Source organism: Oculina patagonica, chromosome 4 (genome assembly GCF_052425735.1).
Source record: "Oculina patagonica isolate OP01 chromosome 4, crgOcupat, whole genome shotgun sequence".
Lineage (NCBI taxonomy): Eukaryota > Metazoa > Cnidaria > Anthozoa > Scleractinia > Oculinidae > Oculina > Oculina patagonica.
Genome location: NC_135761.1, coordinates 43,974,963 through 44,000,716, shown reverse-complemented (window position 1 = coordinate 44,000,716; position 25,754 = coordinate 43,974,963). Strand labels below are relative to the sequence as shown.

The 25,754-nt window shown below is 39.0% G+C and overlaps 1 protein-coding gene across 1 annotated transcript; it reads right to left on the bottom strand.

Annotated features, from left to right (window-relative positions):
- Positions 1 to 453: 453 nt before the first annotated feature.
- Positions 454 to 22,303, bottom strand: LOC144652477 (mucin-like protein). The gene is made up of 22 exons (XM_078512486.1): positions 21,855 to 22,303; positions 21,160 to 21,513; positions 20,525 to 20,554; positions 19,690 to 19,850; positions 18,777 to 19,145; positions 18,308 to 18,408; positions 17,922 to 18,014; positions 16,490 to 17,064; positions 15,260 to 15,481; positions 14,388 to 14,720; positions 13,483 to 13,737; positions 12,141 to 12,334; positions 10,397 to 10,733; positions 9,718 to 9,843; positions 8,876 to 8,998; positions 7,915 to 8,037; positions 7,375 to 7,503; positions 6,574 to 6,702; positions 3,283 to 3,392; positions 2,269 to 2,384; positions 1,426 to 1,797; positions 454 to 603 (listed from the first exon to the last, which is right to left on the bottom strand). The coding sequence occupies exons 1-22, from the start codon at positions 22,267 to 22,269 to the stop codon at positions 462 to 464; spliced, it is 4,809 nt and encodes a 1,602-aa protein (XP_078368612.1). The 5' UTR covers positions 22,270 to 22,303; the 3' UTR covers positions 454 to 461.
- Positions 22,304 to 25,754: the final 3,451 nt, after the last annotated feature.

Here is a 25,754-nt window from a genome sequence, read left to right as displayed (position 1 = left end):
CATCTCATGATCAGGCGTTCGTCTTACGCGATATATATTTCTAATTTCAATTATAGTTCTTTTTTTATGGTTCTTACGTTCAGTTTACGGTGGAAGTTTGCTAGAAAAAAAGAGAAAAAAGGAGAAGTTGATTCGGTAAGCACACTTAACTCTCATGTTGTGGAAATATCTACAACAATTAAGGCCGAAACGGCATAAACTGAATAAAAAACTCGGTCAGATAAACAAGCTTCAAGTATGTATCGAGCCTGCGGTAAATAACAAAGGCTGATAAACAACTCGGCGTCAAACTGATATTGCAACCTCCACAGTGCTAGCTAATGCTCTTACTCTTGTCTGATTGTGTCTAATTTACAAGCTTTGGCCGAAGCGAAACATGAACAGAAAAAAAAATAGTTTAAATATGAGAACGAAACGTTGTAATTAATTAAAAAGAAACTGCTTGTGCATACAAGTTTCTTTTACATTTGGAAGGCAGGATTCTCCCGGGGGTCTCCAGGCTCCATACTTGATGATCGGTCGTAGTGCTTCAAAGTTATGACTTCTTGAGAAGAGTAATCAGGTATGGGCTCTATTGATGGTTTTGTTTTCTTTCTTTTCACGCTAAAAGAAAAAGGAGGGGCTAAGTTAAAAAAATAATGCTCCTGCATTACTTCTCTGTGCAGCTGTTGAACATCATTACTCTTGATAGAGGGTCTTAATGGGGTTTAGTGTTAAGTGTTATTTGCCCATAGTTTTTAGTGTTTATTGTTACATTGGCCAATTTTTTTTAATGTTTACTGTTTCCGGAGAAATACTGTTAACTGTTTCGAGGGTATTTTAGCATTGAAAATTCTTATCTGCTCTTCGAAAATCGGTAATAAAGTCACTCATGAACTTAGAGAAAATTCTCGGATTTCTCCTCGGAAATCTTCTGTAGTCTTCGGACATCTTCGGCGCGTTTGGAAATCTTCGGAAATAATCGAAAATCGACGCAAAATGGCCGAAAACTTCTTCATATACTAAACAAAATAATATTGGCCTTTTTTGGAGCCGTATTTGTTTCTTTCTGGATAAAATGTACTGTTACAGTGAATATTTTACTGTTAGTGTTAAAATGCCTGAAATTAAACTGTTTCATGTAACAGAGCCAAAAAATTAAGTGTTTAGTGTTATCAAGGTAACCCCATTCAGACCCTATTGATAAAGATCAAATGTTTATATGTCACGAGCGTGGGACAAAGAACAAATCTGAGTCGCCAAAGGGAAAGGAACCCATGGCTTCCCAGATACCGGTTCGGCGCTCTAAGCACTGAGCTACGATAAACTCGTGGTGAGCTGTGCCACTTACTAGGTTCATATGTGACACTCTTCTTCCAATTGTAATTTTCATCTTCAGAGAGGCACTTGACGGAAATCGATATATGAAAAGGGAAAATATCTTACCACCAAGACACGATCGCGATAATCAGGATGATGACGACCACTCCTACACCAATACCAATCGCAATCCACTTCCAATCGTTACTGCTGGGTTTATCTGCTATTGCTGTTGGTGAGGTTGTCGGCGTTATTGTAGGTTTGAACCAGGCTTCTATATTAGAAATGTTTGCCCCGATAGCAGTCTCAATCACGGACTTGTGAGTTGTAACAATGTCGACCAGTGTGTCTCGAGGCAGGACCGAGAAATTACCGATGAATAGTCCAAGAGGCTGCTGCACGTAAAACGCTACCAGGAGAGATCCGGACGAGTTCCTAGGGTAACCAGGCAGTAGGTGAACCTGGTCAGCAGTGTAGAGGTCGAAAATGGGGGAACGTCTGAATGTATTAAAAATATAGCATTAATCTTAACTATTGTAGATTATTTTGAACATAAAATTGGCCTTACAGGCGTTGAAGCCATTTAAAATGAAGCCAAAAAGGAGTACAGAAGGTCAAAATTTATAAACAAGGTGGATTGGAATGAGCCAGACATAGTTTAAGCATAATTTAAAATTTAGCTCCGTTTGGAACCGGTCTGGATCGGTTCCCAGTGGTTCCATGGATATGTAAACAAAAGCCGATTCGGTCCGGTTCGGTTCAGACTGTAATTGTAGTCTTGGTATGAGCTGATCCACGTCAAGTGAACTACAAAAAATTTAAACTTTTATATCGATAGAGTCGACGTCAATTGCAAGGCTAGTTTGTATGAAAATAAGTACACTATTAATTCAAGGTTAAAGACATTCAATGTGCCACTAAAGCAGACTAGATGCAGTAAATGAATCAGTATGTGTTAATAACAATCACCTTTTTCGCCTTGCGTCTTTTAATGCACATCTTGTCCTGTTCTCAGTGCAGTAATCCGTTGTAACAGACGCCATTTCTTCTTTAAACGACTTGTCTTTTGCAAAATCCCATTCAAACTGTATAAGAAGATATTAATATAGGCTTTTGTTGATAAAAGTTTTCTTAACAGCCTTGGGACTAATGGCCATTGCGGCTTTCTTTGGCACATTTCCGTATTTAAGGTAACGGTCCACCATTTTTCATTATTCTCAATTATTCTCGTCTGATAAATCTTTACTTGGAGTAAGGATTCAGAGTTAATGTTTCAGTTTAATAGCTAAGGCAGGTTTTCTTTAGTGATCGCTGGATGACAAGGGATCAAAATTGGAGGAGATTTGTAATTGTGAACAAAAATTGATATTTTTTCAGCACATCACTCTCTAGCGTTAGACTTTACGCCGTCTGAGGTAACTCTAATGCATTTTTGAGCCATTTCCAGACCGAAGATCTCCGAAGATTATCCGAGTGTTGTTCAAAGGCAATACGAAAGTTTCCGAAGATTTACAAAGTTTGCCGAAGACTTCAGAAGAACATCTGAAGATGTTTCAATTTCCGGCTCATTCTGCATTAAAACATTACAAAACTCATCAGCAAACATGACGTCATCGATATCTTCACGATTTTTTCTCAGTCAAAGAAATCCTTGTTATTTAACAAATTTTCTCCTTAATATGTTATTTAGATACTCTTTTTGCTGTAAAATTGCATAAAACTGCTTAGAAATCTTACCCTCAATGGGAAATAAGCATATAATTAGAGAAATTCTCTTGATTAAAAGCAGCGTTTTGGTTTTTTGGAGCATTTTTCGAGCAACTTTTATTATCAGAAGCACCTTTTTTAGGATTTTTGGAGCATTTTTTGAGCAACTTTTTGAGAAATTACGGGCAACTTTTTGAGAAATCTCGAGCAACTTGTAGAAAGCGCTAAACTCAAGAAAGTAAAATTAAATTCCGTATATCAGTTGTTTGTACTTACTTCGTTTGTACGCGGAATTAAGAACTGGACAGCTTCCTCCTCTTCTTTTTTTGATGGTACACGCGGTTCAGATAGCACTGGCTCGGGAGCCGTCTCATTCTTCTCCAGACCTAATTATATTAAATAGATTTAGCCAAGTCTAAAAGCGGAGCTCCCCGGTTATTTACGTCGCCCGTTTTTAAATCTGAATTTACTGGCCATAGGCCATAAAAAAATTGTTGAGCCCGTAAAGCAATGGAAAACCATTATCTGCTTAGCGTTTTAGGAGTTCAACTTCAAAAGAATACCAGTCCCGCACAGTTATCAGATTTGATAACCTCGTGACGTCACAACATGGCGCCATTTCGCAACTCGGTGAGATTTCGGAGGATATCTCGTTTGTTCGTCTATTTTTCGGTTGTGTTCGTGTGTTCTACCCATAGTTCTACGCGATGACCTTGAGAGAAAGATGAACTTCAAATGTGCATGAAATGGCGAGCGTCGGTGGTGAGTTGTGCGGGTATTTGTTTGACGATTTGAAGAGATCGCTCGAGGATGACAGTTCATTCCAGATATGTTTATATTCTTTGCCGTCAATTTTAAGTCAGTTGCGCATTTTTGTGGAACACGTAGAAAAAATGCTGTGTTCTTCAGTTATTTTTCTTTCGATTTATCGCTTGCTCATCCGAGGGCACAAAGAATTGTACGAGGGCACTATGGTTTTGTGATTTGCTCTCTGATTCCTCTACTGACCGCCATGTTTAATTGTTTGTGTTTCTAGTGTACGTTCTATAGAATGAGTAGACTTAAACGGCTAAATAATTGATTTTCACATACAGAAAATCGTTCGTTTGTTTCTTTACTGCTTATGTTTGGAGGGCTTTAATAGTGCAACCGTCCGTAGTCCTTTTGTGGTTGACAGTGAAATCAGCGAAGTATGAGCAACACTATCGCGGCACGCAGTCACAAAGTCTTTGAATTTATGAGTGTTTAGAGTATGGCCGCTGTATGCGCAATGGAATTTGAGCGGGCATTATTTTGTTTGTTAAACACGCTTTCAGTTCGGCCTATCCTTCGCGCAACCCGCTTACAGAACGAGTAATACACATTTATCTGTTTATTCGACTTAACCATCGCGCAACACGCTTTTAGAACGAGTACTACACATCTACTTTCCAATCTTGGACATATCCTTCGAACAATTGTTATGTAATATCATGAACTGCGTTACTGCGGTAGACGGTATATTTATCTCTTTCATTTTGCATACAGATCTAGAAAATCGTTCGTTTGTTTCTTAACTGCTTATGTTTAGAGGGCGAAGTGGTACCGTCTACAGTCGTTTAGTGGTAGACAGTGAAATTAGCGAAGTATTATGAGCAATTGTTATCGCGGCACGTAGTCACAAAGTCTTTGAATTTGTAATGAGCGGGCTTTATTTTGTTTGTTATACACGCTTTCAGAACGAGTAATACACATCTGTTCAACATATATCCTTCGTGCAATCCGCTTACAGAACGAATAACAGATCTATTCAACTTATTCTTCGCGCAACACGCTTTCAGAGCGAGTAATACACATCTACTTTTCAATCTTCAACATATCGGCTCCGAACAATTGTTATGTAAATTCGAAGCGCGTGACTGCGGTAGACTGTATATTTTTCTCTTTCATCTTGTCACGCTTATTAAACCAAATATTTCTTTATTCAACAGATCATCGAAGCAAGCTGACCGCCGAAGGCACTGAGACGAAGAAATTCTGAGTATGAACTCAATAAACAACGCATCTTTTATTTCTCTACCTTTGTATCGGTTTCGTTCTTGTCTTAGTTAATAAATATTAGCAGCGTTGGTGATGAAATTGCTTCAAATAAAGGCATTCACGGTTATATTGGTGTACCAGTACACTTGGACAAATTCAAAAGTCTCAACCAATTTGTAGAACTACTATTTTACAAACAAGGGGAATACAATAAAAGCTAAAAAAATCCGGATGTCCGGAAACCTAAGACCTAAGATCTAAGACCGCGCGCGTTCGATGACCTAATCTAAATATGCTTTGTCTGTTATTTTCGACAAGAATTTAAACGTAAATGCATGCGGCCAAGAGGAAATTCAAATCTAGACTTTTTTATCTTTAATTTAGTGTACAATTTGAATCGCATTTAACTGAGAGCCGTATAAACAAGCTTTCTTGAAATGGCCGCCATATTAAAATGAGAACTGTTGCCATGATAACATGTCACATGAGCTCAAACTTGGGGGTTGATTGGCTAATGGTTTGTTTTGGCCGTGGTTATCAAATCTGATAACTGTGCCGGGCTGAATACGTGACCTCAATGAGCTCTACACTTGAGCCCGCGATATGATGTGATACTGGTCAACAAATATCATATTTTGACAGCTGTCAATTGACCATAACATGGATGTCCAATATCAAAGATGTAACCTGACGTTAAGGTGGAGGAAACACCTGAAGGCCGTTTATCCACCGCTTAACTTGAATCTAATGCAAATATCCTACGCGTTTTAAGCAATTGAAAAACTCACTGCTCATCACACGAGTCTCTGTTTTGGGGTGTAGATTTTTTGGTGATCTTTGGGAGGAGATTTTCTTCTCAAGGGATAAGTGAAATTTAGAGACATAAGGAATATTGAAGATTTAATGTGATTTTTAAATAAGAATTTGGAGTTTAAATTTAGTAGTTGGTCACCAGTTGTCTTTCAGTAGCGTCTTGCTTTATATAGTTCAGTGATTCGAGTGAGGCCTGTATGTATCTTGATAATTATTTTAATTCCAAGCTTTTGCCTATTTGCGGCATCATCGAGGGGATAAGAAAATATTTTATAATGTAGAATATTATCGATTTCCAAACTAAAACTATATACCCCTAATTGCAATAAAGTTGTCATATAAAAAAGAAAAGAGGTAAATAGGAATTACTTAGCGTAGTATCATAACTGGAAGCATTCACATAAAACTCACGAGTTTTTATCTGCACACTTTGAGACCACTTTTTTTATGCTGTAACGAGATAAATTTGAGGCCATTTGTATGAATAAATTTCATGCATGGGCTTAATAAATTCCCATTTGACTTTTCCCTTTTTTCTATGACAACGTTATTGCAATTAGGTGTATTGAGGGTTTTGAATTGCAGTCATTTAGAGTGTGTAGTATAACAGTAAGGCCGCTATCCCTCGTTTTCTATGAGCGATAGTCAACTCTGCTGCGCCTCGCCGACTATTCGCTCATCGATGATTCGTAGTCAAACTGCTAATTCAGATCTATCTAATCTTTTTCTTATTACCTTTGCATTTCCCATCGATAAAGTAAAGGCCTTGTTCACATTCACACTTGTACGAGCCGCGAGTGTTGACACACCTGTGGAACTCATCCGTACAGCTGAACAAGTCTTCATCCAGACATTCATTGACATCTAGTTAAATAAATAAAACAATCAACATGACGTGGCTTTCTTCTTTACGTCCATCGATTCACTGCCGTCTTTAAAATTCAAAAATAGATTAAAAATAACATAAACTCTTACGAAACTTTCAAGATGATAGAGGAATTTGGTTTGGGACCAGTTGGCTATGTTTTACTGATCTTGAGTCACTTTATAAACTACAGTATTTAAATGCTGGTAAATAAATTCTCCTATTGAGAGCGCTTGAATTTTTTTTTTAGTTTCAGACTAGCATGTACATGTGTCACTGACAGATCTTGCTAATTTATCTACCAAGCTAAACATGTACTGTCGTTTTGTTTCCATATTTAAATGGGCAATGTCACCAAGTTAGTGCTACTCGAAAATTCATTTAAAGCGTTGGTGTTTATTGAAAACTCACTAACTGTGGAGTTTGCAATTTTGACATTGTTAGTTGGAAGAAATTGAAAACTACTGATAACAGTTTATTCACAAATTGAACAATTTTATTTATTTATTTCTTTTGTTGTTCCAAGGATATTTTGGTGGTAAGTGAGTGCATCCTAGTGACTTTAGAATAGTTTGCATAAAAAAAACGTAAAATAAAATAAAAACGTAATGTGACACTACCCATTTAACAGTAAATCGTGAAACAATATTAAATGATAAAACGGCAGATACCTTCACATTCGTAACCATCTTGGCTCAGTTCGAATCCTTTCTGACAGGAACAGTTGTAACTTCCGGGGGTATTTATACAAATCTGGCTGCAGCGATGGAGAGGATTAGCTGGATCGCATTCATCGATGTCTTAGAAAATGAAACGAGAAAATAAGATTGTTAATTAGTGCTTATCGCATGGGCACGCGAAGGATGTAAAGTGATAAAATAATCAACGAGCGCGTAGCGAAACAAACGCGAATAGAATAATTGTTTTAGCATATTCTGACATCTGCTATTGTCGTAAAAATTAAGTTCGGAGACTTCTTCTCCGGGAGGAGCAAAGACCGGACTCAAGAGAGCGGCGGGAATCGAGCCTAATTGAGTTACGACGCTGCGAAAAGTTACAAAGCACGAAAATAGCAGGGAATATGCTCAGAAGCCGGGCAACTCTCTTCTTGAGCGGTAAGTCAACCGTACCTCAACAGGTCCTAACACAAAATGTTAACTCATCCATTTTACAAACTATATTATTCAGTACAAAATTAAGTTATGAAGTACCTTTGCAAGTCTTTCCATCATTCTGCAGCTCGTAATTAGCAATGCAGGTGCAATTTGCTTGGTTATTGCTTACTTTGAAGCAAACCTGTCCACAGCCATGATCAGCAGAACAAGGGTTTGTGGCTGTAAAGAAGGGCCATTCGTAAGCAAAATTGGTATAACGCTAGACCGGTAACTTTCTTTTGTAATGACTCTAGTTGGTTAATTAAACTCGGGTATATCAAAAAAATCTTATTTAGACAATAGAGAATACAACTAGGTAACATTTTATAGAAACCGAAAATATGCACTGTCTGATGTTTGTCCTCGGACAATATCTGTTCCGAGAAGCGAACAGTTTAACTGTAATCTTGTGTTCCCTTGTTCCCTGAAAGTATTTTGTCGACTTTCGTTGTCCCTGTTCCATAAAATATCAGAAGAAGCGGCTTGTTTTCCATGTTTTCAGAGCTCTTTATTTTCCTTTTGTTCCCTTGTTCCCTATTATTTTATGGCCATGTTCCCTTTTCCTTGAAACCGCTGGGAGGGGCTCTTACATAACAGCTATGATAAAGATCACAGAGAAATGTTACGCATAACCTATAAATATTCCAAAAGTTATTTTAATTTTCTCCATCATGATGTTACTTACTGTAAAAAAGGTAACAATTAACCACAGATATGAAAGACCCGTGGGAGGCGCGGTAGCCTAATAGCTGCTAGATATCTAGTCCGTGGCACTGCGCTGTGCAAAACATTTTACTCTCATAGTGTCTCTCTTCACCCAGGTTTATAAATGGGCACCGGCGAATTTAATGCTGTGTGTGGGAAGGGAAGGGGGGGGGGGGGGGGGGCAACGATGAACTAGCATACCATTCAGGGGAGTATAAATACTCCAATTCGCTTCATGCCGTGGAAACCGGGATAAACTCCGGCCTGTATGGACCCCTAAGCTTGTATGCAGACTTTACCATGAAAAACCTACCTACACACTTTTTCCAGTCAGCAGGATCGGGTTCGAAAAACTTGTCACATGAACAGTTGTAGCTTCCTACCGTGTTGGTACACTTCTGCATGCAGTCATTTGACGGCAGGCATTCGTTGATATCTATAGGCAAAAAAATATATATTATTCCATGTTTAGTTTTCAGAGCGTGTAAAGTCCTTTCAAAGTTCTTCACTGAATTGAAAAAAATCCATTGGTGTCAGTTTGACTGCAACATGAAGGCTTATGTGCAATGTATGATCTAGGAGAGGAGCTCTGGGTGATTCCTTTACAAGAACAAGAAAGGGGCCGTCTTCGCTGTTTCTCCCTTTTTTTCCAGCAAAATAGCGGCTATCCTCACTTCTATCCACCCTCATTGAGCACCTTTGAATTCACCATTGCTATCGGCTTATTTTTGGCAAGACAAGTTGTCGTGAGTTTCAAATGAATACGCACAAATGGAACATGAATAATGTCGGATCAACTATTAACAATCTTCTGAGATTCAAAACAAATAATAAGACCGGTGATAGAGCGATTTAACCTTCGAACGTACAAGCAATGTTTTCATTCAATTAATGCGCAGATAAATTATTTTGCACTGAGTATAAATCTCTTTTACATACTTTACAAGATGACATTATTTTTGTTGGCTGTAATGTTATATGGTGTCATTAGAGCCGCCATCTTGAATCCGCCAGTTTGGATTTCACCATTTTCGTAGAAAGTCCGAAAATAAAGGAGATTGATACCAAAAAACCTCACCTCTACGTCCGTGGTTAAGAACATCACACATAAGCAGTGTACAAGGCAATACAAATCCAATACAACACATGTCATACCGTCACAGCTATGGCCATCAGCATTCAGTTTGAATCCGTTGTGACAATCACAGAAGAAAGATCCCGGCAGGTTAATACAGAGTTGTTCACAGTTGTTCATTGACTTATTTTGACATTCATCAACGTCTGAGAGAGTAAATGTAAAAGAAAAAAATTAAAAGAATCAAAAACGAAAGCATGCCATAATTTATAAACAGAAGATATAACAAGGCAAGAAGAGAGTTGGAGAAAATTGTCAATCATTTTTCCTTTGAAATCACTGTCATTTATATCATAACTGAGAAAATTCTTGCCCGCTCATTGGTCGAAAGTTATGGTCGATGAGAGTACAGCCATGGAAACGACGTAACCAGTAACGCAGCGCAGGGCAAACTTCGGAAAACTTGACAACTTGATGCGAGTCTTCCAAAAGACGTTATTTAGCCCATTGTAAGAAGGCAGCGGGAAAATTTACTACGAAATGTACCACTCGCCTAACGGCTCGTGATTTCACTTTGAACATCTTATGACGACATTTCTACGGAGGTCGACTTGTTAAACATAACTGTCTATAGATCATTAATCTAGGAATTACCATTTTTTTTATATTTATTTCCTTAGTAAACTGCTTGTTGTTAGTAGTTTCGTGCTTGATCAGCCTAATCCAGATATTATTAAATATGTGCTCATGTAAACTCACCTACACACTGAGCGCCATTTCCTGTATATCCGGATGGACAAGGTCCACATACATATCCGCTAGCATTGGCTGGCGGTGGAAGATCAATGCATGTAACCCCTGTATAGCACGGCTGACCGTTCATCTCGCAGGCATCAATGTCACTGTCACAGAACCTTCCTGTGTATCCTCCCTGACATGCGCAGCCCATGTATACAAACCTGCTGTCAGTGTTGACTATGTCGCCTTCTTCTGGTGGCACACACTGACCACCGTGGTTGCAGGCGCACATGTTAATAGTTGGACTCCAGGTGGCACTTGCGCCTTTGTCGTCAGTAGCGACGAATGTCAAATTGAACTACAATAAAAGGAAAAGGTTACTGCAATTCTTAGTGACTTTTCACGTGGCCAGTTAGCCACTCAAGACATTTTCTTTCGCCAAAAAGAAACCATAACCTGAACTTGAGGGATTCCGCGCAGGCCATTTTATTTTTTCCAAAAAATTGAACTTTTTGCAAGTTGCGCATGCGAATCTGCCAATCAATATCAATCAAATACGTCAATATATCAAAAAGGTGTCTACAGAAACCGCTTTCACATCCTGTTTCCTTTTTGGATGCCGGGCAGTCGGGGTGTGGTCCAGTTTGTTACTGCACGGGAGAGACCCATGAGGAAGAAACCACAAGAGTCAGAGTAGCTAGTTAGCAGAAGTGACGTGTGAGGGTTAATAAGATCCTCCAGGTGGAGGTGGCTATATATGTGCTGAGACCGGGTATGGCTGCTGCTACTCACGGAACTGATGTTGCCCTGGATAGAAGTAATTAATGAGGAAAATCTGGGGAAAGTGGAACGATATGAGAGTCTGGCAGCGTATGTGCGGTGCGTGATAGGTCTGTCCTTTCAAGTTGATTATCGGGGATTTGTTGAAGGATAAGTAAGGAGGCAGGCATGAGTACACATGCTGTAAGAAAAGTTGTTTGTGAGTGACACACTTTATCCATCATTTTGTCTCAGTTTTGCCCGTTCTTAAAGGTGATGTTTCACCAGACAACTTGCAACAACGATTTTTCGCGCAACACAACGTGAACTTTTCGTGGTATGTTAAACGAGTCAACTTTTCGCGCAACATTGTACAAAATGTACTTGGCAACATGCATGTTACACAAGACGATTTTCAGCGCAACGCCGGCCAACTCACAACAATTCGCGCGCGCGTTCAAGCTATGTTGAAAAAAAATTCTGGAAAGGTCGAAAAAACGACGGCGACCCTGTTACACGAGTCAACTTTCTAAATATTCGTCATCTTGGGTTGCAAGTTTTTGACTTGGTTTCAAAAACTCGCAACATGTTAACGAGTCAAAAGTTGCGCGAAAAAATCGTCCCCGGTACCATGTTACACGGTGAACGATTTTTCGCGCGACCAGCTCCCAGTTGGCTTGATAGCTAAGTTGGTTAGAGCGCTGCACTAGTATTGCAGAGGTCATGGGTTCGATTCCCGTTCAAGCCTGATTTTTTTTAGCCTTGCTTTTCTCAACTGCTTAAGTTGAGTACATTACTGCGATGATCCTTCATTTGCTTTTAAGCAAATGAAGGATCATCGCAGTACAAATATCTAAATTTTATATATTCATTTCATATTATTAAAATCGTTGTTGCAAGTTGTTTCGTGTAACACACCTTAGCAGTTACCATTCAATATGTTCTATTATGACTCGCATAATCGACTTTTTTTGTGTTTCTCCCAAAGCGTCATAGTACAGCCTACCTTTTGTGATGAGGTAACATTCCAAATAAAGGAAAGTAGGTTTCCACTTTGGTTCCATGTGGCTCCTACAGGCTTGTTCATCACACGAAACGTAATCGTATCGTTATCCACAGCGGTGATATTCAGCTCAACTGTTTCATAAAGTGTGGCATTTATTACATTTGAAGCGGTTACTATCTTGGGTGGGAAGTTGTCTGTGAATGCAATATACAACGTAAGCGTATGGCAATAACGTAATTATCTAACTTACCAGACAAATATATAAAATGAAAGCTTAAAATCAGGTCTATGCTGCTTAGCAAGTCTGACCTGTTTCTGGCAGGCGCACGCATTTTCTTGTATCATTACAACTGGTTTGACGTCACTAAAATTCTAGAACTGTTAAACCAAAAAGGTGTCCGTTACACATATTCTATATGTCCACATGTAGACCGCAGAAAAAGAAAAAAAAAAACACAAAAACCTCCATTTAATTTGGCGCTTCCTTTCAGAGATAAGGAATTTAGAAAATTCTGATGTCCTGGGTAAACAGCATTATTGGCAAGTGATATCTAAAGAGCTTTTAAGTGAATGAGAATGATATTGAGAGTAGAAGCTCTTTTACTTATTGCAAAAATGGTGCTTGCATACTAATTACTATAATGTTTTAAATTTATTTTCGTTATAACTCAATTAAAAAACACGCCACGAAGCTATAACTCGAACAAAAAACACTCCGTTTTCACAGCTTAATAATCTGAAAGTTTTCTGATTTCTCTCTTTGCAGCTGTTTATAATACAGTCTAAGCTCTCTTAACGGACACTCTAGTTAGCGGACAGCTCTACTTACGGCCACCTTGTTAATTAGAAAACGCCGTTTTTACTCAAAAACAAACTCTGTATTTTTACATTCTCGTAAGCGGACATTCCCCTAAGCGACCGCGGACACTTTGCGAGATTACGACTTAGCCTTTTTTTTTTGTTTTTAAGCTCCCGTAAGCGGACACCGCAAAGAAAATCATATAAAAAACCTCTGTATCTTGTATTAATCAATCAACTTCACAACGCCGTTCGTCACAATGATTTTACTGTAATAACAGTCCCATATTTCAGTGTTTGTTTTGTCGTCATCCACGTCCGGTTACATTTCGAAACACCACTAACATGCATATTCATATTGCCATTATGTTAGCTGGGCAAGCTCCCGTAAGCGGCCGATCTGTCCCCTACACCTCTAGTGGCCGCTTACAAGAACCATTCTCGTAAGCGGCCAGCTCCAGTTGCGGACACTTTTTTCGCGTCCCGAGGGTGTCCGCTTATGAGAGCTTCGACTGTATCTAGTCTAGTATTTCACGTGACTTACTAAGTTCGTTCGATTCGTTGACCAATTGAACGCTTATGTCTTTTGTTGCCAAGCCAACAGACAGGTCGTTGGTGGAAGCTACGTCGAACAGGCACTCGTGGTCATCTCCACACTGCCTTCGAGCTTCGTCTCTTAAACTGTTGTTATGCCACGTGATGTTATCAGCAAACATGGGCTCGAAATCAGGGTCGGCAAACGTGTCCACGCTCTCATTGGCGGCGTAAGTAAACAGTGACTGGGATTGGTTGATTTGCCCTGAAAGAAAATCAACGAAATTAGCACAGAGAAATATATGTCATCAAAACAGGTGACATTGCATCCATTCAGCGTAGATCTACAGGGGAGTTGAATGTTCTAGAAGAGCTATTGCTTTTTACAAGGGCACACGAGCTTCCCTGAAACGAAACTCCAGACGTCTATCATCATCATCATCATCATCATCATCATCATCATCATCATCATCATCATCATCATCAAAATAAAAATCATTTGATAAAAATGCATATCAAAAGTTACAAAGTAAAACTTAAGCGCTTACAATATAGAAACTAGCAAAAAATTCATTTATATAAAATGAGATAAAAATCTATATTGCTAATTTAGATCTTAAACTAATTTAATCTTAATATTTGTTCCTTGTTGGACAGAAATGAATCAACCCAAAGGCTCGTCTATATTAAACCACATGTTAATGTTGTCTTGTCGATCTTTTATTTTAAGTGTTGCAAAAGAAAAAGACAGCCTACGTTTAAGATCACTACTTTGAGAGTGCCCCTACCTTTTTGGAGTTCGTAAAATGCCAGTCTTTTAACAAACTCTATCTTGAACAATTTAATAAAGGGGAACGACTATCCTATGATAGAAAACTTCCAATAAAGATAATCTACTTATGCTAATGTACTTACACTTTACACCAAACCCGAAGTGAATCTCCCGTAATGTTGAAGATAATGGTAAAACTGACTCATCAGGCAATGTGAAGTCGTCATCCGGGTTACCGTTCATAGTTCCCATCAATCCTTTGGTGGCGTTCTTGTAAACCTCTGCGGGGTTTACGACGATCGACAGCATTCCATTTTTCTCGCAGAAGGTCACCGACATGGTTGACGGGAAAGAAACTTGTAGACAGTTTTCTTCTGGTTTTGAGACATAGAGATTTCTCTCAACTTCTACAGTTCGGTTTGTGAGATTTTTGTAGCCATTGTAGATTTTCTGGTTTATCCGAACAACGAGTCCACCTTATCACAGCATAAATAAAAAAAAAATTAAAAACTTGAACCTACATTTGCGTATTAATCAATTAGGAAATATTATTAAAATTTCTCCAGGAAAAAAAAATTAGAAAAAACAAAGAACGTCATCAAAATGCACTGACTTTGCATTTTCTTTTTCTCTTTTTCACATTTAATAAGGTCTCGGCCATTAAATATTACTCCTACTGTTATTTTTGGGTATGCGTCTCTTTTAAAGGAACTACCTTTGCATCAGAACCTTTATTCCATCCATCCACCTTTTTCATATATCAAAGTAAAGGGGTTTGTGGGGCTCGTTGAGCAAAAAGTCGTGGAGCAAAACAGAAGTAACGAAGCATTTTAACAACGCGAACAAAATTAACGCGTAATAAAATTAACGCGAATTTAAGAAAAGCTCTAGTTAGATGTTTATAGTAAATATGTTTACATAAATAAAATTAACGCGAATTTTTGAGATTCGAGTTATAACATGTATCGTTAATTTCCTATAATAAGATAGTATTTATTTTAAATGTACTCCTCACCTCCTTCCTTGACTCGGGCTTCAATGGTGCTCGTATTTTCTTCTTTGGCAGCTCCGGCCGAAAATATAGTGGCGACTGTTGAATTTCCCTGAGCAAGTTTTGTTCTGGCCTGTAGCTGGAATGCTCCATTTTGAGCATCAATCATGACATATTCGCCCAGTCCATTGAACGTGTAATTCCCTCCATCCAGTGTCTTGATATGAGGATCACCCCAGATCCAAGCTGTATATACAAAGGAAATGTAAAACTTTGAAAATGAATTTCTGTAACGTAACTCAGGAAAACGCAAAAGGGAGGAGAGCACTTTTGCTTTTACATGTACAGTTTTCACTAAGCTCGACTGTTAAGGCCCGTTAACACTGGCGATTTTTGTCGCGCAACTCAATGCAATTTTTCTCGCGCGGTAGTTGCAAGATATCGCGGCGATAAAATCGCCATGAAATCGCTGCGGGTTTGCATACGTCAAAACTACCGGCGATAAAATCGCCACAAGTCGCAGGAGTTTCGAACCTGTTCGAAACTCGATGCAACTTTGGCGCGACAAAAATTGCATTGAGTTGCGCGACAAAAATCGCCAGTGTAAACGGGCCTTCAAGCTGTTTTAAAAAAGTGACGGAAATGCTGAATAGATACCAACAAGGTCACTAAAGTAGTTACTTTGTTGTCGAAAAACTATTTGTTATGGAAAACTGAATGTCATTGGCAACTTATTTTGTCCGTTGCAAGCATTCCACACATTGGAGTAAAAGTTTTCGATAACTAAGTCAGGATTGCGAGAGCTTGGGAGCGAACATTTACATCGCATGCTCCAACCACTGGCCAGTGACAACGCAGTTACGATAGTTGTTGACAACTATGGCCAAACATTCCCACACACTGGAAAAACGTTAAAATGCGTAGTTCTGGACAGCTAATAGTGGTCAAAAACTAAGAAGTTTCCTTTCCATACACGGAAACTGCTTAGCTGTCGACAACTTCAAATTTAACGTTAAGTTGTCGACAACTCACCTCACACACAAAGTTTCTTAGTCATCGATAACTAACTGTTTAGTCTGCGGAAGGCCTATCTTCCAAATTGCTTCACGGGCCTAACTTCTTTTATAGGGTTGTGCGACTTAGATTAAGCATCATTGAACCAACAAACGAACCGTAGGGTATGACGTTATGTTAAGTGATTTGGCATTACGTGACATGACATGACGACATACGGCAATTTTCAGTAAAACTTACGTCTTGGTGGAGGTATGTAAAGCGAGCAGTCATCAGATGGTCGATAAAAGTAAAACAGATTGCACCAAGGTATGTCAACACAGCAATATTTATAGGCCTGCTCGTCCGTGTAGAACGTTATCACGCGGTTGAACCAGTAAAAGAAAGCTGTCACTTTCACGTGACCACCGTCAGGTGGACCAATCTTGAGAGAACCCCAGTCTTGCCACTGCGTGGAGTAGCAACACTCCTGTTTCAACCGTAGACCTACTAATCCCGTGGACGGATGATATATCAACTTGGAACGCCTGGATTCAAAGCACCTTTCAGGCCAGGAATACCGCCAGTTCCACGAGAATCTCCCTCTATCCAACCATGCCTGCCTGGCAGTGCAAGGGCACGCCATCTGCGAATCCGATTTCATGAGGCGGTAATACCAGTAACGAAAGTTGGCGAATTGATTAAGAACAGCCCATGTATAGCACTTTTCTAGTGCTCCTCTCCCATCGCTGTTTTCGATCCTCCAAAAGTATCTCCCCATCAACCCCGTATTTCCTTTCTTCTCATCGAGGTAATACATTCCAAATGTACCAGAGCTGAAATATACAACAGAGAAATCAAACTTCACATATTTACACCAGCAGCCATGATGCTTTATATTACTTTCTATTTGCATAACGGTAGAAATGCGGTACATCATAAGGCTCTCGAAGTGCAAACTGGTCTTAGAACGTTAATTGGAAAAATTGATTTTAAATCCACTTGCCAACTTTAGAGCCCGTTAAAAGAGCGGTGTCGCCACATTTTAAGGACGTACAGCGAAGGGGGGGGGGGGGGGGGGGGTGGAGTGCCATAACCTCTTTCAGGTTTCTTCGTTATTTTGAAAAGAGGATTTACTCTAAGATGCTTAGATTTTCGGTAGCTGTTCATTCATCCCTTGCACAAATTTTGATCTGTCAACTATTTATCCACGATTTTTGAAGTCGGCATGGCAATACAATACAATATCATTTTTATATGCTCATACGCTACGCTATTTTTGGCAAAAATGACTAGCAAAATCTGCAGAAACGCACCAGCTAGTTTTCAGGTATGCCACAAAAAAGAAAGAGATAAAATTGTAAATGTAAAATATTATTGCAGTGTCATAAGTACAGGCATGTCTGGCCATTCAAATACGCAATTAATTTTAAGATACAATAAAAAAAATATAGGTATATTGCTTGTGGGATAAGATGTCACCCCATTTTCAGAATATTGAACACTTCTGTAAAACTACGATGTCATCTTATAGTACATCTTCTGAAAAATATCTCGATAACACGAAAATATAAATAGGGTGTGGTCTCTGACCGGTTTTCTGACTTACTGTGCATATATGGATTTGCAGTATTATGCTTATACAAAAATAGCACGTTATAATTAAAAACACAAACTTGCCCAAATCTCTCACCTTTTGTGATTGTGATAGTTTTGACCATTATCTCCTGCGTTCCAGCCAGCGACAGGAAGACCGTAGTAGTTTGTCCAGTAACGGTAATACTTCCTAAAAGTCAATAGTATTGCTTTAAGTTTAACAATTATCACAAGGCTTTTTTGTAAGACTATTAACAAAAAGCTTCACTACTGTAGGGGTTTTGGTCGGTCGGTCCGTCGGTCGGTCCGTCGGTCGGTCGGTCGGTCGGTCGGTCGGTCGTTTGGTTGGTTGGCTGGTTAGTTGGTTAGTTTGTTAATTGGATGGTTGGATGGTTAATCAATCCTGGAATGGATGGATTGATTGGTTTACAAAAATAGGAGCAATCTTGACAAGCACAATGGGACCAAAGCAAATAAACTTACCGATCCGCTGGAACCACCCATTGAATTCCGCCATAAGGGTAATTGTACATCAAAAATGTGTTAAATCCATCTGTTATTATAACAGCTTGAAATGTGTTACTCTGCAAATTAAAGTAAAATAAAAAAAAGCAACAGAAAATTACACTTCAAGTTTTCAGTTAAATTTGATTTACAAAAATTTGATGTAGCCATGGTGATTGTCCTTTCCATTTTTTATGTTACTTTTTACATGTTACTAGTACTTAACAAAGAAATTCAGGTAACATTCGTTCGAGGTAAAAGAGAAGATAAATAGTGAGTGTTCAATGTTTAGATAACTCTGCTGTTCAAGTTAAATTGCTGTCATTTTAAGGTTTAAATAGGACTGGCTGTTATGGGTTACATAAACATAGACTACAACAATTTCAGGTAATTATAATAAACAAAGGAATAACGGAATTATGTTTTGATTAATAAGATAAATTCCTACCCAGGGGCAGTTTAACTGAAAGTCGTCGTTATTTCGATAGTAGTAGTAATATGGGTAGTAGACGTAAGGGCAGAGCTTCACCCAGGTCACAACAAGAACCCAAGTTGCGTTAAAGTTGGTAAAGTTTCCAGTGTAGTTTTGGACATGCTTTGTGGCCATACTGAGGATCGCGGCGGAGCTTTCCGTGCTTTGCTTGTACACTTGATAATACACCTTTGAGTGATTGGCTCTAAAGGCAAAGTTCATATCAGTTGTGGCCCAGAACGGTGCCATAACAGCCATATTTCTAAACCACCGGTAGGCACCAAACTTTCGTGGCCACCACCAGCTCCATTCATAGTTCATTTGGATTATACCATTGCGACATATCTGTAAATCGAAGAAAAAGTATTTTGAGAAAATTATCATACAACGTAATTTTTGTTCGGCAAAGGAAGAGCATAGCACTTTTAGACAAGGTGCTTTGTCAGTGCCGCGCTTAATTTTTTGTAACCCCGTTTCTGTAGAGAATGAATGGACTAGCATTGCTTACTCCCCCTTAATGGAAGGCTACCTCCAAGCTTTCTATATGGTGCCCAAACAATTCGCAAGTATCCATTTATCCCTTACAGAGAGGCATTGTGAGAGTAAAGTGCCTTGCCTAAGAACACAACTCAGATACAAATACACTGACCAGGAATCGAACTTGGAATATTTGATCTCGCGTGAGCCCGCAAACTGCACCTCTCTCCTAAAGGGAATATTATTCACTTTCATCGAACGAAAGCAAATGTGCCATCTGTTCTTTACTTTTTTGGTATTTTTTGAGTGGAAAGTTGTCATTATTAATAAGTCTGACATCTTTAATTTGTACTATATTTTTTCGCGGTTTTACAGACTAACATCGTTTTTAACAATATTAAGAGATACCTACATGCAACTTGTAATGCCTTTCTGAAAAGAATGGAAATCCAGTCCAGTCCGTATTGATTTTCAAGCAGTGGTAGTAAGAGAAATAAGGAGAGTCTTCAAGACGAAACTCGTCATCATTGTACTGCGGGCCATACGGATACATGTTGCTCTCATAAGGAATAGCTTTGAATCAAAAGAATGGATCAAATGAATATCAGTATCATGTAATATTTCAGACAATTGCAGACTAACAGTAAAAACAGTCAATTAAGTTTCATTTTGAACCAAACCATGGCTAATTTTGCAGATGACTGAAGACTAGTATGTTAAAGTTAAAAAACGTAGCAATGTTGCATATAAGATGATGTATGTATGCGATGTAATGTAAAAAAGGTCGTGATTTTACTACATTTCTCAACTTTGAAAGCTATATTACCGCTCTGTTGGAGTTTTGACGCTCTCCTTGGATATTAAAGAGAAAAAATATTCAAATAACAATCGTTCCATTCAGTTTTCTTTTCTGGCAAATGGTCTGGATTACTTGAACTTTATAGACTTTGATATCTACACAAACCTACGTGCCTAACTTAATTCTTGGCAACAGTGTGGGAGACTGGACTTATAATTTTACAAAGTGTCTAAGGGGAGAATACTTTCAAAAGTCCTATTTACAACCCTGAGACATGCAAAAAATGATTATGCTGTTGTGGTAACTAATAACGAAAAAAAGGAATGTCAAGATCAGTTATGTGGAAAACTTAATAATTATACAAAAAATAATCTCTGAGAAAAAAAAACGTGTGCAATTAAAAGAGGCAGTGACTGAACAGTGCGTAATAAATAAAGAAGTAACTGACCTGTGGTTGATGGCACAGGAGTCATTGTAGCTAAGGTAAAGGAGAGAAAATGGCAGCACAAATCAATATGCTATGCTATGCTATGCTATGCTATGCTATGCTATGCTATGCTATGCTATGCTATGCTATGCTATGCTATGCTATGCTATGCTATGCTATGCTATGCTGGGATTTTTAACCCTGTTATGTTCTTTTATAAATTATTTGTTTCCTCTGTTTCAGTGGCATGCCTGTAAACTAGCTATCTCGTTGAGATATGAAGCTAAGTGCATGACCACTATAAATACATATTTATTTATTTTTTTTTTGCTTTGTTTTGCTTTGCTTTGCTTTGCTTTGCTTTGCTTTGCTTTGCTTTGCTTTGCTTTGCTGTGCTGTGCTGTGCTGTGCTGTGCTGTGCTGTGCTGTGCTGTGCTGTGCTGTGCTGTGCTGTGCTGTGCTGTGCTGTGCGTGTGCTGTGGCTGCTATGCTATGCTATGCCATGCAATGCTATGCAATGCTATGCTCTGCTTTGCTGTACTGTGCTGTGCAGTTCTATGTTATGTCATGCTATGCAATGCTGTGCTGTGTTATGCTATCAACTTTTCGATACTTGTACCATTAAAATGACTGATGTAATTAACCTATGGACTCACTTTTCGACGCAGAAATGTTCGGACTCGGGGACGGAAACGAACTTTCCGATGGACTTGTAGACAATGAACCATTTTTACTGCTTGATGGTGTAATTACTGAGGAACTTCTCGTCAAAGAAGGTGTTGAACTGTGGGACTGTGATTCACTTGGACGGACTGATGCGGATTCGCTTGAGGACACCGACACCTTCTGGCTTAGACTCGCTGTGGCACTTTGTGATGTAGGTTTAGGCTGGCTTGCAGACAATGTTCCACTGACGGACATGGAAACACTAGCTGATGGACTTGTCGAGGACACACTCGGCTTCGTAGTTTGGGAAGTTTTCTGCGACGTACTAACTTGTTGAGAAGAACCTGAAACAGCAGAGAAAAAAAACATACAATGTACGTGAGAGTTATGACTCAATTATTTCATCGTAGCATTTAAATTTATCAGCTGTTTATAGCCTTAAAATAATACCTTTCACTCTAGACCTGCCTCCACTTTATTGTCCTCACGATGATTTAATTCGAATAAAGTAATACATATGCATTATTAAAAAGTTCTCTTTCTAAATTCGGCAAGTATGATGTGTGACTACAATTTTGAGACCAAGCAACAAACAACATCTTAGTTGTCTTGCTGGTTGGCTTACATGTGGAAAGAAAATAAATCGATTAAACTGGCTTGGAATGAAGGAAAGTTTAGAACTTACTCATTTGCGTGGAAACGCTTAAAGAAGGAGTTGGCGTTTTGGTCTGTGGGAAGAGATCACTTTCAATGGCCCCTTGTGAGCTTGACGATGATGTCTTTGTTAAGGACGGAGTTGGTTTTTGGGTCTGTGAGACAAAAACGCTCTCTCTGGTCACTTGCAAACTTGATGGCGATGTTGTTGTAAAAGATGGAGTTGGGCTCTCGGTCTGCCAGAAGAAATCAGTCGCAATGGTAACTTGCAAACGTGCTGATGTCGTTGCTGTTATAAACGCGTTTGGGCTTTGTGTTTGTGAAGAGAAGTTACTCTCACTGGCAACCTGGGTCTTCAAGACACTCGCCGATCCAATATCTGACTGACCAGACATACTTGAACTGACTGATGCAGACTCAATTGAAGGCAGAGACTCGTTCTTCATGACTAGGCTGGGACTTGCCAGGTCACTTTGAGAAACTGAAGCAGATTAAAAAGAATACAGACTGTCAGGTTTTGGAAAAAATAGTGAAATGGAGACTGCACTCTCGGAGGTACGTTACGGTTAGCTTGTTTGATATGTCATTGGGTGATATGCTCACATACATGAACGAAATTCAAACACGTAAATTAAAATATTTAATTTGAGTCAAAACACAGATCAGCATCGTGTTGAATACAATTTTGAAAATGGAATTCCTTCACTGAATTTATCCACCTGCTGTAGTCATTTTACCTAAGTTTGAACTACTTTCCTTAGGTTCATTTACTTACATGACATGTAAACAGTTGAATTAGTTGCTGGGCCACAAGCAATAACATGCATAGGAACTCGAACTGAAGAGGAAGGCAAGGTAAAGTCAGCGTTCGAGCCTTGTGGCCCTTCAGGCCGGAGCTTATCCCGGATCTAGGAGTGGCTGCCCGTCGCCCCCACTAACTGCCCCTGGGTGTTTCTGAGGATGATCCATGATTTAAAACACCGGACGGCTTGCATGTGTCGAGTAAACCGGCGTAGGTCCTTTTTAAGGGCGCGTTTTTTATTCACAATTCTGGAATGAGAATGGCCAGATTGTGAAATGCGCGCGTTTTTCTATTCCGCATTCCTATTCTGAATAAAGGAGAAGCCACGAGCCAAGCGGCCCACACTGCCGGAGCTTATCCCGGTTTCCGTAGCATTAAGCGGCTAGGAATATTTCTACTCCCCCTGAATGGGATGCTAGTCCATTGCAGGGTTCCCCCCCCCCCCCCCCCCAGCATTATGTCGCCGGTACCCATTTATACACCTGGGTGGAGAGAGGCACTATGAGAGTAAAGTGTCTTGCCCAAGAACACAACACAAGTGACCCCGGCCGGGGCTCGAACTCGGACCGCTCGATCCGGAGTCCGGCGCTCTAACCATTAGGCCACCGCGCCTGGAATAGACAGAAAGCAATTCCATCCATTCTGCTCGACCAAATGGGCGTTTTTTTTAGTGCAGGCAATCCGAATTATTCCTAGCAATCTACACCAACCATTCTTATTCCGGAATCGTGGGTAAAAAACGCGCCCTAATTATAGCTAAGACGCCTTCGAAATGCATGAATATCAAAAGTGTTAAGGAAAGTAGGTATCACTTACCCTGGATAAAACCAGGAAGGATAAACACAAAATAAATTGCCGGCATACTTTTGTAGTGCGACATTACTTTGGCGTGTTGTTTAATCTCGAATTTTTGGCACGATGTTAAATCGGTCTTGCATGAATGGCAAGGCGACATCAGTAGAGACTTTTACAGCCAACTCATCACAAACAAACCTTAAATAATATTTCTATTTCCTCTGTTTTAGTTTGTATATGTGATTGTCTTGACAACGATGAAGTAAGCAATTAAATAAATGAGTATTTAAATGAGTTAGATCGATGGCTGGACCAATTACCAAACCGTCATAATAAACCATGACAATTTCTACGTGCTGTTTTTCCTTTCTCTTTCCTTCACAACAAAGATCGTGCATTTTAACTTGGTTCAAGTAAAAACAATGGCGTTTTTTATTTTCTGTTTGATTTGTTTCCGTCAGTTACCTTGACAACAATGTAAACGCATTAAGCCAAGGTTAATAAGGATCACTGGGCAGGTCATTAATTGCAGCTTTTTTTTCTTTTTCAAAAACGTACACAATTTTATGATGTGCTGAAAATAAATATTATAACACCAGTCTTATCTGATAAATGGCCCTCTTTAGACCAGTGACACGTGGTTCGTTAAGACGATCTTAGACGTCTGACCATGAACTATCTTCCGGTGTGCTCGCTGTTTCACTTTTTATTTCTCAACTCGAACAAAAACATTTAAAAAAGGTCTTTGAAGTACTCGAATTAAAGCTTTATATAATTGAGAAAGCAAACTTAGAAGAGTTGGTATGGTCAATTATAAGAGGGAGTTAGGAAATGTTTAATCAAAGCTACATCACTGATATCTGGAACGTTACTGCATAAAAATTATAATATAATATTACGTAGGGTACTTGCAATAGTTCGTTTGTTGAATACATAAAAAAGAAACATTAATACTGCTAAAGTTATCACATGTGGAATTTTGTTAATAGCGTGCTGCACAAAAAAGGGTAAAAACTACCGTGCTACGATCTGCTATAGTTTACATTTTAACATCCATGAGTTCAAACACGAATGCTTGCATGTTTCGAGGAAAACGGCAAAAGTCCTTTTGAGCTAAGACGCCTTCGAAATGTTTACCGTTAAAGTATGAATATCAAAAGTGTTAGAGAAATGCAAATATAGCTTACCCTGGATGAAAGCAGGAAGTAGAAACACAAAATAAATCGCCCGCATACTGTTGTAGAGGGACATAACTTTAGCGTGTTGTCCAATCTCGATTTTTGGGAACGATATTAAATCAGTCTTGCATGAATGGACCTCTAGTGACGCGTGATCCACTCAGATAAATTACCTATGCGTCTATTGTTTTATTCCTCGTAGCTTCATTTAGACGAGCTCAAAATCCTCAAATTTCGTCTTAAAGGTCCTGAAACGCAATGTGACAGGCACAAGGAAACAATTTACAGCTTGTACACACACAAGAAATTATAGCGGAGACATGCTGCAAAGACACGTTCCTTCGAGATTGTGTGCTGAAACCTTGCAGGAAACGTGTCGCTGCGACGTGTCCCTCCATCATTTTTTTTGTACGTGTCGTTGTTGTGATTTTGACGCATCGTTATGACGCTGCTAAGTGTCCTCTTGTTTGAGAGTAACCCTGTGCATAATCCATCGTGTTATGGATACGCTTTGAAGGTGCACTAAAAATACTGCTCCGTTACGTCTAGACGGATTATATTGCCATTTTCCATCTCATGTCACGTTAATTTTAAATAACGGTTGACCAAAATATATATGGCTTAGTGGTTTGTTGAACTGCAATCGGTTTCCCATTTCACCGCTGAAAAAATATCAATCCAAGGTTTTAAAAGATCACTGGAGTCCAATAAAATATTGATTTGTAAAACTTTTTTACTACAGCTTCAGTTGCCAATGCTCTAAATTCTTTTAATCCCAAAGATAATAAATAACGGTAATCGCATGAACGACTTCGCTAAAAAAATTGGAAGGAACAGACCCACTTTATAATTGACCAGTAATTGTTTTTTGTTAAGATAGCAATCTCTTTCATTGGTGATTATTATATTTTTAATTTTCAATTGTAATTGTGAACGCATTGAGACTTCTAAACTGCGAAGCAAGTATTGTTATTATTATTGCTATATTGTGACTCAGGAATTCAACAGATTTAGTGACCTTTCCACTTCACAGCCTGACGTAACAAACCGGTTTCTGCGGTTTGCGCTAAACATTCGAACAATAAAGCCAAAAATAAAGTCACCAAAAAGAATTCATAGAATGTTAACAGTTTGAAAACAGTTAAGAAAAAAATTA

Coding starts and splice junctions, on each gene's coding strand:
- LOC144652477 (XM_078512486.1), bottom strand. CDS start 22,269: ATGAAGAACGAGTCTCTGCCTTCAATTGAGTCTGCATCAGTCAGTTCA. Junction 18,409..18,776: donor TTCAGTTAAACTGCCCCTGG/GTAGGAATTTAT, acceptor TTTAATTTGCAG/AGTAACACATTTCAAGCTGT. Junction 15,482..16,489: donor TTACATACCTCCACCAAGAC/GTAAGTTTTACT, acceptor TTGTATATACAG/CTTGGATCTGGGGTGATCCT.